At 39.2% G+C, this 16,383-nt stretch overlaps 3 protein-coding genes, 1 long non-coding RNA gene and 1 pseudogene across 4 annotated transcripts; 2 read left to right on the top strand and 3 right to left on the bottom strand.

Annotated features, from left to right (window-relative positions):
- LOC104705074 lies at nucleotides 825–1,226 on the bottom strand. Its single transcript, XM_010421065.1, has one exon. The coding sequence runs from the start codon at nucleotides 1,224–1,226 to the stop codon at nucleotides 825–827; it is 402 nt and encodes a 133-aa protein (XP_010419367.1).
- Nucleotides 4,258–6,914, bottom strand: LOC104703248. Its single transcript, XR_754144.2, has 3 exons — nucleotides 6,342–6,914; nucleotides 4,836–6,081; nucleotides 4,258–4,626 (listed from the first exon to the last, which is right to left on the bottom strand). It is a non-coding gene; the product is annotated as an uncharacterized LOC104703248 (long non-coding RNA).
- On the top strand, nucleotides 7,100–10,263 carry LOC104703246 (DNA repair protein recA homolog 1, chloroplastic). Its single transcript, XM_010419217.2, has 13 exons — nucleotides 7,100–7,426; nucleotides 7,872–7,963; nucleotides 8,123–8,198; nucleotides 8,284–8,346; nucleotides 8,426–8,555; nucleotides 8,651–8,736; nucleotides 8,826–8,951; nucleotides 9,067–9,171; nucleotides 9,254–9,310; nucleotides 9,396–9,458; nucleotides 9,540–9,616; nucleotides 9,727–9,799; nucleotides 9,918–10,263. The coding sequence occupies exons 1-13, from the start codon at nucleotides 7,181–7,183 to the stop codon at nucleotides 10,035–10,037; spliced, it is 1,314 nt and encodes a 437-aa protein (XP_010417519.1). The 5' UTR covers nucleotides 7,100–7,180; the 3' UTR covers nucleotides 10,038–10,263.
- LOC104703247 (photosystem II 10 kDa polypeptide, chloroplastic) lies at nucleotides 10,209–11,165 on the bottom strand. The gene is made up of 4 exons (XM_010419218.2): nucleotides 10,907–11,165; nucleotides 10,752–10,810; nucleotides 10,604–10,659; nucleotides 10,209–10,499 (listed from the first exon to the last, which is right to left on the bottom strand). The coding sequence occupies exons 1-4, from the start codon at nucleotides 11,064–11,066 to the stop codon at nucleotides 10,352–10,354; spliced, it is 423 nt and encodes a 140-aa protein (XP_010417520.1). The 5' UTR covers nucleotides 11,067–11,165; the 3' UTR covers nucleotides 10,209–10,351.
- Nucleotides 12,838–16,377, top strand: LOC104703244 (annotated as a pseudogene).

The following is a 16,383-nucleotide window of genomic DNA, read 5'->3' as shown; positions in this document are numbered from 1 at the left end:
CATTCAACCTATCTCGAACGTAACCGAAGACTTGTACTCTCGAACCTCCAAGGCTCTCAGGAATTCCCAAATAGGAGCACATACCCCCTTCATTGGAAATTCCAGTGACAGTTTTTACCTTGTCCTTGACCTCTGAAGGCACTTTTTTACCAAACATAATCGATGATTTATCCAAATTAACTTCCTGACCGGATGCTTTACCATAGTTGCCTATGACATCCATAACCGTTGAGCATTGTTCTTCATCCATTTTACAAAAAAACAGACTATCATCCGCGAACAACAAATGAGAAATAGGACGAGAATCTCGGGCAATCTTAATGCCCAATATTTTTCCTTCCCTCTCTGCCTTTTTTATATTAGCAATCAACACCTCAGTACACATAATAAACAAATAAGGGGATAAAGGATCCCCCTATCGCAGGCCCCGTTTTGGCCTAATGGAGCCACGCGGTTGACCATTAAGCAACACCTGATAGGAAACCGAACTCACACACCACATTATCCAAGAGATCCATCTGGAATCAAAGCCGAGCCTTATTAAGACCACCTTCAAAAAATCCCATTCAACTCGGTCATAGGCCTTGCTCATATCCGTTTTGAAAGCCAAAAATCCCGAACTGCACATCCTATTGGTCTGTAAACCATGAAACATCTCTTGTGCCACCAGAATATTATCTGTAATTAACCGTCTAGAAACAAAGGCCAATTGTGTTTCAGAAATAATCAAGGGCAAAATCTTTTTTAACCGGAAACAAAAAATCTTCGATATGATCTTATAACCCACATTACACAAACTAATAGGCCTGAATTCTCCCTTTCTTTTAGGCACTTGCACCTTTGGCATCAGTGATACACAGAGTTTTAAACCCTATTTTCCTACTGCAAGTGCACAGCNATGCCAAGGCCACCGACTTTAATAAAACTTCCTTCCCTCCCTTAGATAAAAGTTTTGCTGTCCAACCATTAACCCGGTCATTCAACCTATCTCGAACGTAACCGAAGACTTGTACTCTCGAACCTCCAAGGCTCTCAGGAATTCCCAAATAGGAGCACATACCCCCTTCATTGGAAATTCCAGTGACAGTTTTTACCTTGTCCTTGACCTCTGAAGGCACTTTTTTACCAAACATAATCGATGATTTATCCAAATTAACTTCCTGACCGGATGCTTTACCATAGTTGCCTATGACATCCATAACCGTTGAGCATTGTTCTTCATCCATTTTACAAAAAAACAGACTATCATCCGCGAACAACAAATGAGAAATAGGACGAGAATCTCGGGCAATCTTAATGCCCAATATTTTTCCTTCCCTCTCTGCCTTTTTTATATTAGCAATCAACACCTCAGTACACATAATAAACAAATAAGGGGATAAAGGATCCCCCTATCGCAGGCCCCGTTTTGGCCTAATGGAGCCACGCGGTTGACCATTAAGCAACACCTGATAGGAAACCGAACTCACACACCACATTATCCAAGAGATCCATCTGGAATCAAAGCCGAGCCTTATTAAGACCACCTTCAAAAAATCCCATTCAACTCGGTCATAGGCCTTGCTCATATCCGTTTTGAAAGCCAAAAATCCCGAACTGCACATCCTATTGGTCTGTAAACCATGAAACATCTCTTGTGCCACCAGAATATTATCTGTAATTAACCGTCTAGAAACAAAGGCCAATTGTGTTTCAGAAATAATCAAGGGCAAAATCTTTTTTAACCGGAAACAAAAAATCTTCGATATGATCTTATAACCCACATTACACAAACTAATAGGCCTGAATTCTCCCTTTCTTTTAGGCACTTGCACCTTTGGCATCAGTGATACACAGAGTTTTAAACCCTATTTTCCTACTGCAAGTGCACAGCAAAGAAGTAGTACTTAGGGGTCGAATCCCACGAAGACCAAGTTTTACTCTATGGTTCTATTGGTTCAATTTCAAGCTAAGACAATTCAAAGTTGGGTTTGTTTGGTAACAGTAACGCGATTAAAACGGTATAAAAAGGCAATAAGCAAAACACTAGATCAGGGGTAATTCTCGGGAATTTCAGAGATAGCAACTAAACAACTATTCAGGGCATAGATTAAGTACCAGTCTAGAACTCAAACATAAATATAAACTGATCCACTGTCGTGGTATCAATAACTCTATCTGATCGATTCTGTGCGGAAACGCGGAGCACGTGCTCAGACATCCGGAGCACATGCTCGGCGGTCCATAAACCCTAAACTGTCGTTTGAGCCCAGAATCGCAGACAAGCATTAAAGAACAGGAATGATAAGTTCACAAATCACCTACACATCAACTTTCGCAGGTCTAGGATAATTTGCCCACTAATGTCTTTTCTAGCAACCTATTACACTTTTGATGAATAGATAAACCTAGAATCATAGATTGGGTGATCAAATCAACCTAAGCATTAAGTCTAACAATAGTGAAGACAATTGATTATATAAAGCCCTATTTGTGTTCTGTTGCTAACCCATGAAACCCCTTTTGAAACCCCTAATCTAGCAAAGAAAACTATTCAGACATAGAGAAATGAATCATAGCAAAAGATGAGAAATTCAGTGACATAAAAATAAAAAGGTTCAGAGAATGCTTCACAAGGTAGCCGCTCTTCTCCCTCTCACAAAAACGTCGCTCAAAAACAAAAGAAAAGGTATATTCCCTCTCTCCTAAAAACCCTAGGTTAAATAGCATACAAGTAGAGAAAAATAAGGAAAGAATCCAAATTCAAATCTCCCTATTAAAAATCGATCTCCTCCCTCTTTCTCTCACAAAGGATCGCCCAAAATAAGGGGAATTAGCCAGGGAATCGGCGCCCAAATGCTTGACACGTGTCGTCATGAAACCGTAGAGTTGGGAGCATGTGCTCGGAAATCGGGAGCATGTGCTCATGGGTCTAAAATCAGCTTTTCTGCTCCAATTCAACTCCTTTCTGCTCTGATTGCTCCTGCTGTTCCAATCCTTGCTTTTAGCTTCCTAGCCTCTTATTATAACCTGAAAAGGACTCAAACAACTACAAAAATATCAAATAAACGGGGTCAAAGTGAGTCAAAACCGTAACATATCAATCAGACAAATATTAGTTTCAATAATTCTGGGATCAAACTTCCTAGTTCGAAAGAAATCCCTAACGAGAGCAACCAAGTCCCCTTTAAGATGAGGCCAAAACCTCTGAAAGAAAAGTGCGGTCATCCCATCCGGCCCCAGAGTTTTCTCCGGATGCATTGCAAATAAGGCCTTACGAACTTCCAGCTTTGATATATCCTTAATTAGCTCCCTATTCATACGTTCGGTAACAAAAGGATTGACCGCTTGTACCATCTCTGAAATACCACACACATCCGATTAAGCAAACAGCTTATTGAAATAATCTGACGCAATCCTCTCCATACCCTCATTCGATTCATCCCAAACATCCTTTGTATCAAATAGCCCCACAATCTTATTCCCAACCCGCAACGAAAATTTTCGACTTTTCTGTTGCCAATACAATTCCTCATCATGATAGGCATCTTTTAACTTCTTCTCAATAATGTGAATCTCCGCTTGCGAAATAGAATCATCTTTTTTAGCATCCTCTAAAGCCGTCTTTAGGGAAGATATAAGATGATTACTATTCGGAACATTCTGCTTCCTCCACCATGAGATAGAATTCCTACAATTTTTTATTTTATCCACAAACACTGGTATTCTGAAATTTCTAGTACGATTCCACGGCTCCGGAAAACCCCTCTTTCCCCATCCACCACTTATCAAAACGAAATTGACGAAAGCGCTGCCCATCAGCTTTCGCACAAGAGGCTAATATATGGCGATGATCCGATCCTATCATTTCCAAATAATCCACTCGCGAGCAAGGAAAAAGTGTATGCCAATCTTCATTCCCTAGAGTGCGATCCAACCTACAACGGACCACCTGGTTATTGCAGCGATTACCTCGCCAAGAAAGTAAATCCCCATAACACAGAAATTCTAACATCCCACATTCTCGAATCATTGAGATAAACGGAAGGAAGGATGAGGCCGGTCTTATCGCGCGTCCCGATTTTTCATGATTACCAATTAGTTCATTAAAATCACCAATCATAAATCAAGGATCCTGCCAAATAGCACCAATTTGAATTAATTTGTCCCAAACCACCTGTCTACACCCGGGCATGGGATCTCCATAAACAAAAGTAATAAAAAAGATTTGAGAACCCAAAAAAGCTTGAACATCAATTAACCGATCGCAGGCAGAAGTAACTTCAAGTTTTATATTATCATTATAAAAAATAGCTAAACCACCGCTAGACCCACATGGTTCAACCGTATACAAATGATGATAACGAAATTTATTCTGAAACTTTTGTAAATGAGAAAAACAACTTTTTGTTTCTGATAAAAATTAAAATATCTGGGTTATTCTGCTTCCATAAATCCTTCAAATAGTTCTCTGTCAGATTCGCACCAATGCCCTGACAGTTCCAACTCATGATCTTCACGTTTGAGCCGGCGGTTTCGGGAGAGCCACCATCCCTTTCTTCTGTTTGCGGGTTCCTCCTCCCTTATTGCCACCCTCTGGCTTCTTCTGGTTTGGCCTGACAATCCCTTTACTCTTTGCAGCATCACCTGCAGATTTCAACAATAGAGCCTTAGCTAATAATCGTTTACCCGGCAAAGCTATAAGTACAACATGTCTTTTATCCCTACCACCCTTAGAGGCCAAGAAACCAACCCTCTTAGCCTTGACCACCTTAGCATTTCCCAACTCAATCTTTTTCATAGCCTGATTGACATGCCCCAAATCCTTAACAAGGGAAGGAGAGAACGAACAGTACCTTGTGGGGCATCATCGTCGGTCTCTAACACACCCTTCTCTGTATCCGTCTGAGCATCCTCATCATCAGCAGCAGTATCGTCAGCCTGACCCTCACCCTCCTAGTATTCCCCATCCTCGAGAAGATCATCAGAACTCACGGAGAACCCAGCCTCATTATCTCCTCCACTAGCCCCAATAACATCCGCCATCAGTGCATCCTTCTCTTGAACCACCACATCAGCAACCGTAGGGACTTCAGACTCAAGAACACCACCAACCTGCGAACCATTCTTCTGCTTCGCTTGATACAAAGGTTTTGGCCAGGCAGGACCATTCCCCTTCCTAGGAGGATGCGATCGTGCTTGTTGAACCATGACATTACCCAGACCCTCTCTGCCCTCCGCATATCTCCCATGACTCCTTTTGTTGGCCCAAGTCTCCCTGACTTTTAGCCTGATATCTAAAACCACTCTTTGAACTCTCACTAATACGCTGCTGCTGGTGATCCCAGTCTCTATTTACCTCTGAATTAAAATCCAAAGAACGCTTAGCAAATTTCCTTGGCTTTTCCCAGCCCCCCTCAAAATGTTGAACAATCGGTTTTAACAATGGCTGATTCCATGAACCTCCTCTCCTATCAACAATTTCACCCTGACCCCGACCCCCTCACTCTTGCTTAGCTCTAGACAGACCTTCACATCATGTGTCAGCATAAAACAATGACTGCAAAAACCAAGGAGCTTCTCATACTCTAGTGAGGCCACCACCTCATCACCAGTGTTAAACGGAACCACCAGGTGAAAAATGAGAGAAATTAAACCCATTTATAGTGACAAAGAGACTACCAGATTCCTCATCTACATCACGGAGAATTCCTATTTTCTTACCAATAGCTTGAAGGGTTGCAGCCTCCCAAAAGTGCATAGGGATCCCTGAAGCTTTCACCCAAAAGTTAATGGCAGAAGGATAAGTATCAGAAATGATTGGTTCCCATCGAACCAAAGATAACATCCAATTATCGAAATGGTAAGGACCGTTCCTTAGCACGCCTTGAAGATCTTCCTCGGTTTGAAAATTAAACTGAAATGTATCCTGACCCAAATCAGCACCTTCAACCCTCTCCTCAAGCTTCCATCAATCTCCCAATGAGAGTGAGAGAGAATTGTTGAATACGTTGAGCCATCAGAGAGTTTGAGATTTTCACCGTCTCTGTTCGAAACCAAAGCAACCTTCCCTTTGTTGAGATTCATTTGAGCCATGATAACCTTAACAAAACCGGAAACAGTATAAGAACCCTTTGACGACACAGAAACACACCACAATAACGACTTGAAAACAAAGGTGTCTCGTAATAAAATTGTTTCTCCGAAAAGGAATGAAGAAAGTGAGATGAAGAAACAAAACACAACACAAAGCCAAATAAATACCCATGGACCATAATCGGAAAACACTATCTCCAATAAACAAAGAATTCTTAAGCCAGCTAGTAAATCGCGAATCATAAGCATATAGGATATTTGCTTACCCGAAAACATCTGAAACCAAATCTCCCTCATTCCATTTTCACTTTCACACCTGAATCGCCCATCAAAACTATAAGCGAATCCCCAATAGACTAGAATCATATCCAAGCTAATCATATCTTTCACAATCAGTGATACCAACCAAACACCCGATTGCGAAATCAGGAGATCGAGATCCCTCACTTTCCAAATCCCAGATTCCTGACCCGTCGAGAAAATCCGACACCAAATCGCCCTCTTTCAATATTCACACCCGAATCACCCTTCCCAACCACAAACGAATCCCCAATATACCAGAGCCATATCCAAGCAGATCGGATCCTTCACAAACAATGATACCAATCAAACACCCGATCGCAAATTTTGGAAAATGAGATCCCTCTCTCCCCAATCCTCAGATACCAGATCCACCGGAACGTGTTCTACCACCATTAAAGGCAATAGAGATCGCTGATCTCCATCGATATGATCCAAAAACCCAAATAGAAGCCACCAAGACACATCTCGAAAACCGCCGTCGAGAACCATTCAACACGAAACCCTAATCGCCATCGCCATCGCTTCTTTTTTAGATGAATAATGATTATAAAGTATTAAACATACAAAAACATAATAAAATAAAATAAATAAGAAAAAAAAAAAAAACAGAAAAAAAAATAAATAAAAAAAAATAAATAATGAATATATTTTTTTATTCTTTCAGATTTATTATTACAATAATAAAGTTAAAGAAAAACAATATGTTAAACTAATTATTTAATTTAAAATTCGAAAATACCACATATGAGAGGTTCTTCTTCTTTTGCTCGTCTTTACGATTCTTTTGCTTAAACCCAGAAAGATGGAATCATGCCTAGAATTGTCTCTGAAGCTAAATCCTTGCCTCACTCCTCTTACTCCGCTCTACCCATTCACGCCATGTTTGTATTCGCCGCCGCTCAGTCTCTCTTCTTGCTACCCTCGCCGCCTCTATTCTCAGGTCACCGCTAACGCCGCGAGGAAACTCAACCACAACGTCAGTTCTGAATTCGATGACAGAATCAACGGCGCTTTATCTCCCGACGCCGATTCCCGCTTCCTCGACCGTGTAATTTCATCTTTCAATTCTCCCTTTTTTTTTTTTTTTTTTTTTGATTCACTCTTAACAACAATACGTCTCCCATAGCTGAACCTAAGCATATCTGCAGTATACTTTTTTTTTGATTCATTAATTCATGGGATTGGCTTTGGTAATACTCTGTGTTAGACTTGTAATTCATTTTTGAGCTGGAATTCTCAATTTGCTACAGTGGCTCGGAGACTGTGTCCCCAAATTTCTGAGCTTTAGTTTATGGGTAACTCACAGATATAGTTAGTATCTTCTTCGCTTGTTTATGAATTAAAAGAAAGTTTTTTGATTAGTTTCATCTATCATTTTAGCTGTTTCTTGCGCTTCTTTTGGGGTTACATTGCTCTGTGTCTTTTCTTCTTTGAGCTCACATACATATTTTTCTTGTTTGAGTTCTCTGTCTCACTCACTTTGCTTTTCTCAGCAAAAGGCTTTAGAGGCAGCTATGAATGACATCAACAGCTCATTTGGTAAAGGAAGTGTAACAAGATTGGGGAGTGCTGGTGGAGCACTAGTGTGAGATTCTCTTACTTTTTCTATTACTTTCCTCTCCTCAAGAGTCTTGTGACGGAACGAGTCCAATATCATGACACTAGACATCTTGATTACACCATGTTATTTTTTACTTTACGAAAATTTACAATGATTGTGTAACGTTGATCTCCTGTATTGCAGGGAAACTTTTCCGAGTGGTATTTTAACTCTTGATCTTGCCTTAGGCGGAGGCCTGCCCAAGGGTCGGGTAGTTGAGGTATTCATTTTGCTGGAAATATGTTGCTAGACTTCTGATCAACGCTGGTCTCAGCTTTTCCTCTATTTGAAATTTGATACTGCAGATATATGGACCAGAAAGTAGTGGCAAGACCACGCTAGCACTCCATGCTATTGCTGAAGTGCAGGTTATATGCTTCGACCAGATAAATTGATCTTTATACCATATCGGGTATGTTGCTTAAACATAGTTTGCTAATTGTGCAGAAGCTTGGAGGCAATGCAATGCTTGTGGATGCAGAGCATGCCTTTGATCCAACATACTCTAAAGCATTAGGTGTTGATGTAGAGAATTTGATAGTGTGCCAGCCAGACAATGGCGAAATGGCTTTAGAAAGTATAACATTCTAAATTCTCGTATTGTGATAGTAATTGCCATGTAAAGTATGTATCTGTGAAACTAATATGTTCTTCTCATTATTACTCACACAGCTGCAGACCGTATGTGTCGCTCAGGTGCGGTTGACCTTATTTGTGTTGATTCCGTTTCAGCACTTACTCCACGAGCTGAGATTGAAGTATGACATCATCTCTGCCGAACACATACTTTCTTTATTGTTTAAAATTCCCTGAGGTTAATTTGTTTCCTCTCCTGTTCCGTACTTAGGGTGAGATTGGAATGCAGCAAATGGGTTTGCAAGCTCGTCTTATGAGTCAAGCTCTTCGTAAAATGTCAGGAAACGCCTCTAAAGCTGGTTGTACGCTTATTTTCCTAAACCAAATAAGATACAAGGTGAAAATTATGACTAACCACTCTCCCTTTATGCTATCCATTTTGATGAAATTGATTTCATGTATAAGCATGTTGTGTTCTCGAACTAACAGTGCTAATGTCTTATGCTATTAAGATTGGCGTGTACTATGGGAATCCGGAGGTGACAAGTGGAGGCATTGCGTTGAAGTTCTTTGCATCAGTCCGGCTAGAAATTCGTTCTGCTGGGAAGATCAAATCTGTAAGCATAATTATTAACTTTGCAGTTTATTGCTGTGTGGTTTTGGTGTCATATTGAAACTAAACTCATTTCCAATTTAAAGAGCAAAGGGGATGAAGATATTGGTCTTCGAGCTCGTGTAAGAGTTCAGAAAAGCAAGGTTAGTATAATAAACATGTCCTTAATCCATGTCAATTTATTTTAGACATCGAAGTGGTTTTGCCCATTCCTTTTCTAATTTGCAGGTTTCAAGACCATATCGGCAAGCAGAGTTTGAGATTATGTTTGGGGAAGGAGTCAGTAAACTGGTATGCGTCTATGGATGACCAGTATCTGACAACCCATACTCATTGTGGTTAATTATGTTTTAACTTAAACCTGAATTGTAGGGATGCGTTCTTGATTGTGCTGAAATAATGGAGGTTGTGGTCAAGAAAGGTTCTTGGTACAGCTATGAAGACCAAAGGTTTGGATATTAGAGTGAAAATTCAGAAATCTTTTTAAGACTTTTGATTATGTGACAGAAGTGGATAGAGAGTATGAGATATGGTTTTGTGTTTGGGGTCATTGTTTCAGGCTCGGGCAAGGAAGAGAGAAAACACTGCAACACTTAAGGGAAAACCCTACTCTTCAAGAAGAAATTGAGAAGGTTTGCTTCCTTTATTCTTAATCCTAACCAATCTCCGAAGATTTCTAATTCCTTCCTTTTTAACAAATGTGACATGTAAGCTTTGTCTCTTTATGCTATTTTTGGAATGGTGTTGCAGAAAGTGAGATTGTTGATGTTAGATGGAGAAGTTCATCGATCAACTCCTTTGGTGAGCAGCTGCTCTTCCCCGGCTTCGCATCATGAAGAAGAAGAAGACTCGCTTGACGATTTCCAATGACTTAGCCAAGACTTAGGGATCTAATACATTTTAGACCAAGATCTTCCAAATCATGTTCATCTCTTGTTTCATGATGACACCAAATGGTTCTGTCCAATATATATGTTGAATCCAAGATCATTCTTGTGCAACAAAATCTTCGAAAATTGGAGGATGAGAATCACAGGAAGATGAATATATATAAACACTAGAGGTCTTTTATAAATTCAAAAGTATTTCTGAGTTTTACAAGAATAAAGAGAAGAGAACAATAACACAGAAACATTTATAGAACATGAGAAGAGTACACATGCGGCTAACAACAACTTAAGATTTTACTGAGCCAAAGCACTGGTGTTGTACACAAGAAGAGCTCCTCCGGCGAGGATACCGGCGAGAGTCACAGCCCAAATTGCCAAACCGGTGACTCCTCCCTTGTACACGTCACCACTCGCTGACCACTCGTTCTCGTTGTAAATAGGACTGCAACCCAAAATTTAAAATCATCATCATCATCTACTACTACTACAAAGTTAATTATTCCATGGTTCTTATCTGAAAGTGTTATATGGAGATTATTTATTTACCTGTATCCATCGACGTTAGCTCCATACTTGTCGACGTATTTGTAAACACCGTAACCCTGCGTTCAAACGACATCCGTTAAAGAGTGTTCACCAAAAAACATTACAAAAAGATATAGAACAACGTCGTGGTTTAGATGTATTAACCAACCTTGCCCTTCCTGCCGGAGGCATCGACGCCGTCCCTCAAGTCCATGCTGCCGTTAATTCCTACACACACACACATCGATTTAGCGGATATATATATAAGCTATATACATGAACGGTAACGTCTGTGTGTATAAATAATGATATACTAGTACTAACCAAAGGGCTTGTCGGTCTTGATCTTCTTGACGCCACTGGCGACGATTTTGAAGGAGGGACGAGCTCTTGTGAGCGAGGGTAAGCCTCTAGCCGAGGTCTTCTCCACGGTGAAACCAGCTGGTTTCAAGGTCACCGATGAAAACATTACTGAAGCAGCCATTATCGATTGATTGATTCTCTCACAAGATGATCAAACTTCTCAATCTCTCACCCAAGTCAAGTGGTGCATCTTGCTTGTGCGGCTTCAAATATGAGAGAGCGGAGATCCGATAAGTGATTGTGGTTATGACACGTGGCGTAGGTTGTGTGGCTTTGGTCGGGATATCTTCTTTACTAACGTTATCTTCAACTGGGTTACGCAGATCCGTCAGATCAGGTTTAGTTTTTTTTCACTTCGCTTCGCAATGTCACGTCGGATTTTCAATATTTTAAATCATTATTATGATGGCCCCTATAAATTATAGTTTACTTAAAACAGGCCCACTAGTTTGTCGCCTACCCAATTGGGAAGCGTGGAAATTGAAACGCGAATTCGTACACTGATCAGCGATTAGAAACGCTATTGATTAGATACAGCGTTTCTAATCGCTCGCTGCTGTTTGACGGATTAAGGGACCTTTAATTATGGCTTTTCCATAACTGGAAACATCAACAAACTTGGACTCATTTGTCTGTAATTTATTAATAGGGGATGTATAAGGATTTGGTCAGTGTTTGCTCTGCATATTCTTTCTACTCAAAGTCATTAGAAAACTATCAACTAGAGTATATTACTTTATAAGAATATATATATCACAACAAATCAAAGTCGTTTGTATTAATAACTATTTGTTGATCAGTCGATGTGTTAGTTACACGTCTAAGTCGTGAAGAGAGAAACCAAATATACTATTAAATTCAAATGAGAGTGAGTAAAAGGGTACAAGCAAGCTACCATTCTCATATATTCCAAATTTCCAATCATATATATCACCCACCACAAATTTATATAATACATTTTTTCGCCACATGACTCCTTCCAGTGGATATAATGTAGATATCAAACAACAACACCAAATTTATGTTTTTTTTTTCATAAGGACTAATGTTATTATAAAGTCAGACAATTGACCTGTCTCAAAAATAACATTGAAATCTTCTTATGCAAAAATAAAATAAAAAACTCCCTAATTATTTAAATCAAACTGTAATAAGTTATATATTTTGACTGCATATGGATAAGAGAATAATTTGATACATTTAATATAGTTTCGCATCTTGCTGTGTATTCACATAATCCCAAAACTACAAAGCACGATGCTTTGGATACAGGTAACAGAACAGGCTTTTACTAAATAATGTCAAATGAAAACAAACAAATCTATTCGAAACAATTTTTAAGTAGGAAAAGAAAAACACATGTTCTAATTTCTAAACTAAATTCAGTATATTAAAGCAAATTAATCCCAAAATAATATTTCTGCCAATAAAAGAATTGAACATTCTTTTTTCTTAAGATTATTATACTTTGAGAATCGATAAATAGAAACCGAAATTTAGATTAATATCAAATTTTAGAGCGTTACGTAAACCAATGCAATAAACTAGAAACAGTGAGTTAAGTTTGTTATAGAGAGGTTGATACAGTTAATTGTATAAAGATAAATTGCATTAATTTGGTATCCAATCCAACATTTACAGAATTGAACCGGACTTAACCAACTCTGGTTTTAGCTTCAATTGTAAGTACATACTATATGACCAGCCGCAGGAGATTTTTACACTATAGGAAGTAAAATGGGACCCAGATATATAATACAACTCCAGTAAGTAAAGTTCATTTAACACAAACTAACTCATAATTAAATCGCTAAAACCCAATGCTAATGTTAATAAATTAACGACTTAATTATTTAAATTACTGTTGCCTTCTTCTTCTCCATGGATTGATTATCTTGTTTTGTCTCTCTCTCTCTCTCTATATACGCGAAACTTTGTCGTCTCTCTCTCCTCGAAGAACCTTTTTGAAACTTTTCAAGTTTTGTTTTTTTCTCTTTTTCACGAGCTCTTTTAGGGTTCTCTCTCAAGCTTTAATCTTACAGTGCCCCTCTCCCTTCCAATCTACTTTAACTAAAGAAGCTCATTTTCTTACTTTTTTTGTTTATCACTCTCTCCCTCTTTCTCTCTCCGGTGAAATATTTGTCGGTGGTGGTGTTGATTCTCCGAGGAAGCTATTCATTCGCCGGGATTAGTTAGTCAGATTTTTCCTGGATCCGATCAGTGGATCGGTATTATAAAAATGGGACCTTGATGGGTAATTTGGGGAATGTCTTTGAATGAAGCAAAGACTGAGTTTTGCTGAAAAAGGGGAAACGAAAGATTCCTTTTTTTTTGTTCTTGTTGTCTCTCAGATATTACGGAGCTTTGCTTTGCCTTTTTTTTTAATCAGTTGTTTTTGGGGAAACTTGCATGTGAAGTGATTTGCGTTGAACGAATCAGCGTGACCGGATTTTCTCCTTGTCACATGCTGTCTTGTTGTTGTTGTGTATCTTCTCTGTTACGTTTATGCGGCAAATCTGTTGAATTAAGCTACTGAAGTCTGGTGGGAGTTATGGCTAAGAAGCTAGTTTCGTCGATGAGATGTGTCTCTTTGGTTCTGTTCTCACGCCTCTCAATCTCTGCTTCTTCTGTCTTTGTGAGTTGAATCAAGCCTGGCTAGGGATTTGAAGTTGTTGGTTTTTGGTGATGGAGGATATTGGGTTGGTTAAGCAAGGTTGGAAATGGATGCAGTCTCAGAAAAATATGTGCTCGGATGCTTGTTCCGCGCTGCGATGCTTTGGGGACAAGATGGGAGGGGTTGTGGAGCGTCACTGGCCGTTGGTGTGTTGTGGATGTGGGAAGCTATTAGGGTTACTTCGTTTGTCATTTGTGTATTGGAAAGACTGCATTTTTAGGGGTTTCCATTGCAGCGCCAAATTGGGTTCAGCTGCTTTGCTTCTCATTATGTGGAGTTGCTTCCTTAGCTTGACTTCCTTGTCTTGCTTGCTTTATGTTCTCCTCAGTATGGTAATTATCTCTTTTATCGTTCCTGAAATCTTTATTTCTGGATTTTGGATCTTGAAACAGGACCACTTAATCTTTGTTCCTGAAATCCTAGATGCTATTGCCCACTATTGATGGTTTCAAGATTTTTTATTCAATTTCTACATTAGATTGGAGATTTCTTTGATTGAGTTGGGTCTCACTTATTGCTTTGCATTTACTATTGCAGGGGGCAGCTGCAGCTGTTGTTCTGAACTTAGGTTGCACCCCTGGGCTCTTTATTGTAGGACTATTTGGAATTTTGATTTTATGGATGTATGCAAACTTTTGGATCACCGGAACATTGTTTATTGTTGGAGGCAAGTTTCTATTTTTCCTTGATCAGTCTGCTCTTATGCTCGTTCACTGTTACAATACAACCACTTTAAGATTAGTTTGCTGGATTGTCTTTCTGGCTATTGAGTCTATCTTATGCCTGATCTTTACTATTTACATGGTGTTGATTTCTCTAGTTTTGTTTGATTCAGGCTATTTATTTTCCTTAAATCATGCCCGTGTGGTGGTTCTAATGGCGGCCTCATATGCGATGTATTGTGTCAAAGTCAGACTTGGATGGCTTGGTCTTTTCCTCTCAATAAATCTTGCTTTCTTGTCCAATGATCTATTAAATTGTCTTCTTCAATGGTGTGACAATTTAAGTGAAAAACCACAACACGAGGAACCAAAGAAACCGAAAGAAACAATTATAGAAGAAGACTATTCAGGGGAATTTGAGTATCCTTCAGTTCCTCCTGTCGAAGAAGAAACCGAGAAAAAGATTCACGAGAATAAGTCGTCTGCTAAACCAACGGCTCCTTCGACTGTTGTTAACAACGTAAAGGAGATTTCTACTGTTAAAATAGTCAAAATAGAAGAGACAAGTTCAGCTGATGAAATGAAGAGAATACTGAATAGTTTGAATCATTATGAAGCACTGGGGTTCCCTCGGCATAAAAAGATTGATGCTGCGGTGCTTAAGAAAGAGTATAGAAAGAAGGTTTGTCCTCATTTCCAATGATCAGTAGGTTAATGCAATTTCTCTAAGGTTAACGAAGTGTGTGCTATATATGTTCTAGGCAATGCTGGTTCATCCCGATAAAAATATGGGGAGTCCATTGGCAAGTGAATCATTCAAGAAACTTCAAAGTGCTTACGAGGTAGCTAATGATGTATAGTTTAGATTTTGTATAGTTTGATGTTAATGTTCTTGGTGTTTTGATATATAGACATGAAAAGGTTGTATTTTCTTCTTTCAGGTTCTTTCTGATTTCGTAAAGAAGAGAGATTACGATGAGCAATTACGAAAAGAAGAATCTAGGACTAGGAGTGTTTGCAGACATCACATGCTTCTTCGCATAAGGTTTAGTTACAGTTTTTTTTTTGCTTCTCTTTGATATTTACTGGGTGTCCCATTATTTTTGTTCATGTTTATCTGCAGAGTGGTCCTGATTATCGATCAGAAGAGTCGAGGCGGATACACTGTACGAAATGTGGTACTTCACACATATGGGTATGCACTAATAGGACTAAAGCAAAGGCAAGATGGTGTCAGGTTTGAATCCAACCAACTCAGAAACTCTTAAAACATCTTTGTCTTGCATTTTTTTTTTTTTTTTCAAAACGCTCATTCAGATCATCTCAATTTGTAAAATGTAGGATTGTGGTCAATATCATCAAGCAAAAGATGGAGATGGATGGGTCGAACTCAAAGGGACATTACCCTTTGAGAGAGCACATAAGGTAATAGAAAAGCTTCTTTTTTTCTCACATTGTTGCTTGTAATGATGAATGTGGTTTTGCCTCAGTATCCTCAACTCAACCGCTTTATTTTTTTCGGTCCTTTTAAAGATTGAAATACCACGTGCTTTTGTTTGCGCGGAAAGCAAAATCTTTGACGTCTCAGAATGGGCCATTTGTCAGGTCAGTTCTCTTACCGGTTCGATAGTGGATTTGGATTACCTCAATGTGAAGATGATTGAGATACATTAATTAACATGTGTTGTTGGTTTGATCATAATAATAGGGAATGGCGTGTAGACCGAACACACATAGGCCAAGCTTTCATGTGAACATGGTTGGTTTAGAGAAGACAACACAAAGATCAAACTCAAGTAGGTTCCCTTGGGACCTAGATGTGGAGATGATGGATGAGGACGAAGAAGAGTTTGAGCTATGGCTTGAACAAGCTCTAGCTTCTGGTCTCTTCTGCGAAACCTCAAAACGCAGAAAAAGCTGGAGCCCTTTCAAGTTAAGCCAGATGAAAAGCAAGAAACAATGGCGAAGAACATCCACTTGATTCAGTTTGACCGTTAACCATAAAACAAAACTTCCATATAGCTCACCCACGAATCCAAAAACTGAATTCACAGCAAGTGAATCCAAAGTCTTTCTCTGTAAATAGCATATTATGTGGATTG

The sequence above is a fragment of the Camelina sativa genome, chromosome 7, assembly GCF_000633955.1.
Source record: "Camelina sativa cultivar DH55 chromosome 7, Cs, whole genome shotgun sequence".
In the NCBI taxonomy this organism is placed as follows: domain Eukaryota; kingdom Viridiplantae; phylum Streptophyta; class Magnoliopsida; order Brassicales; family Brassicaceae; genus Camelina; species Camelina sativa.
This window is presented reverse-complemented; position numbering and strand designations above follow the sequence as displayed.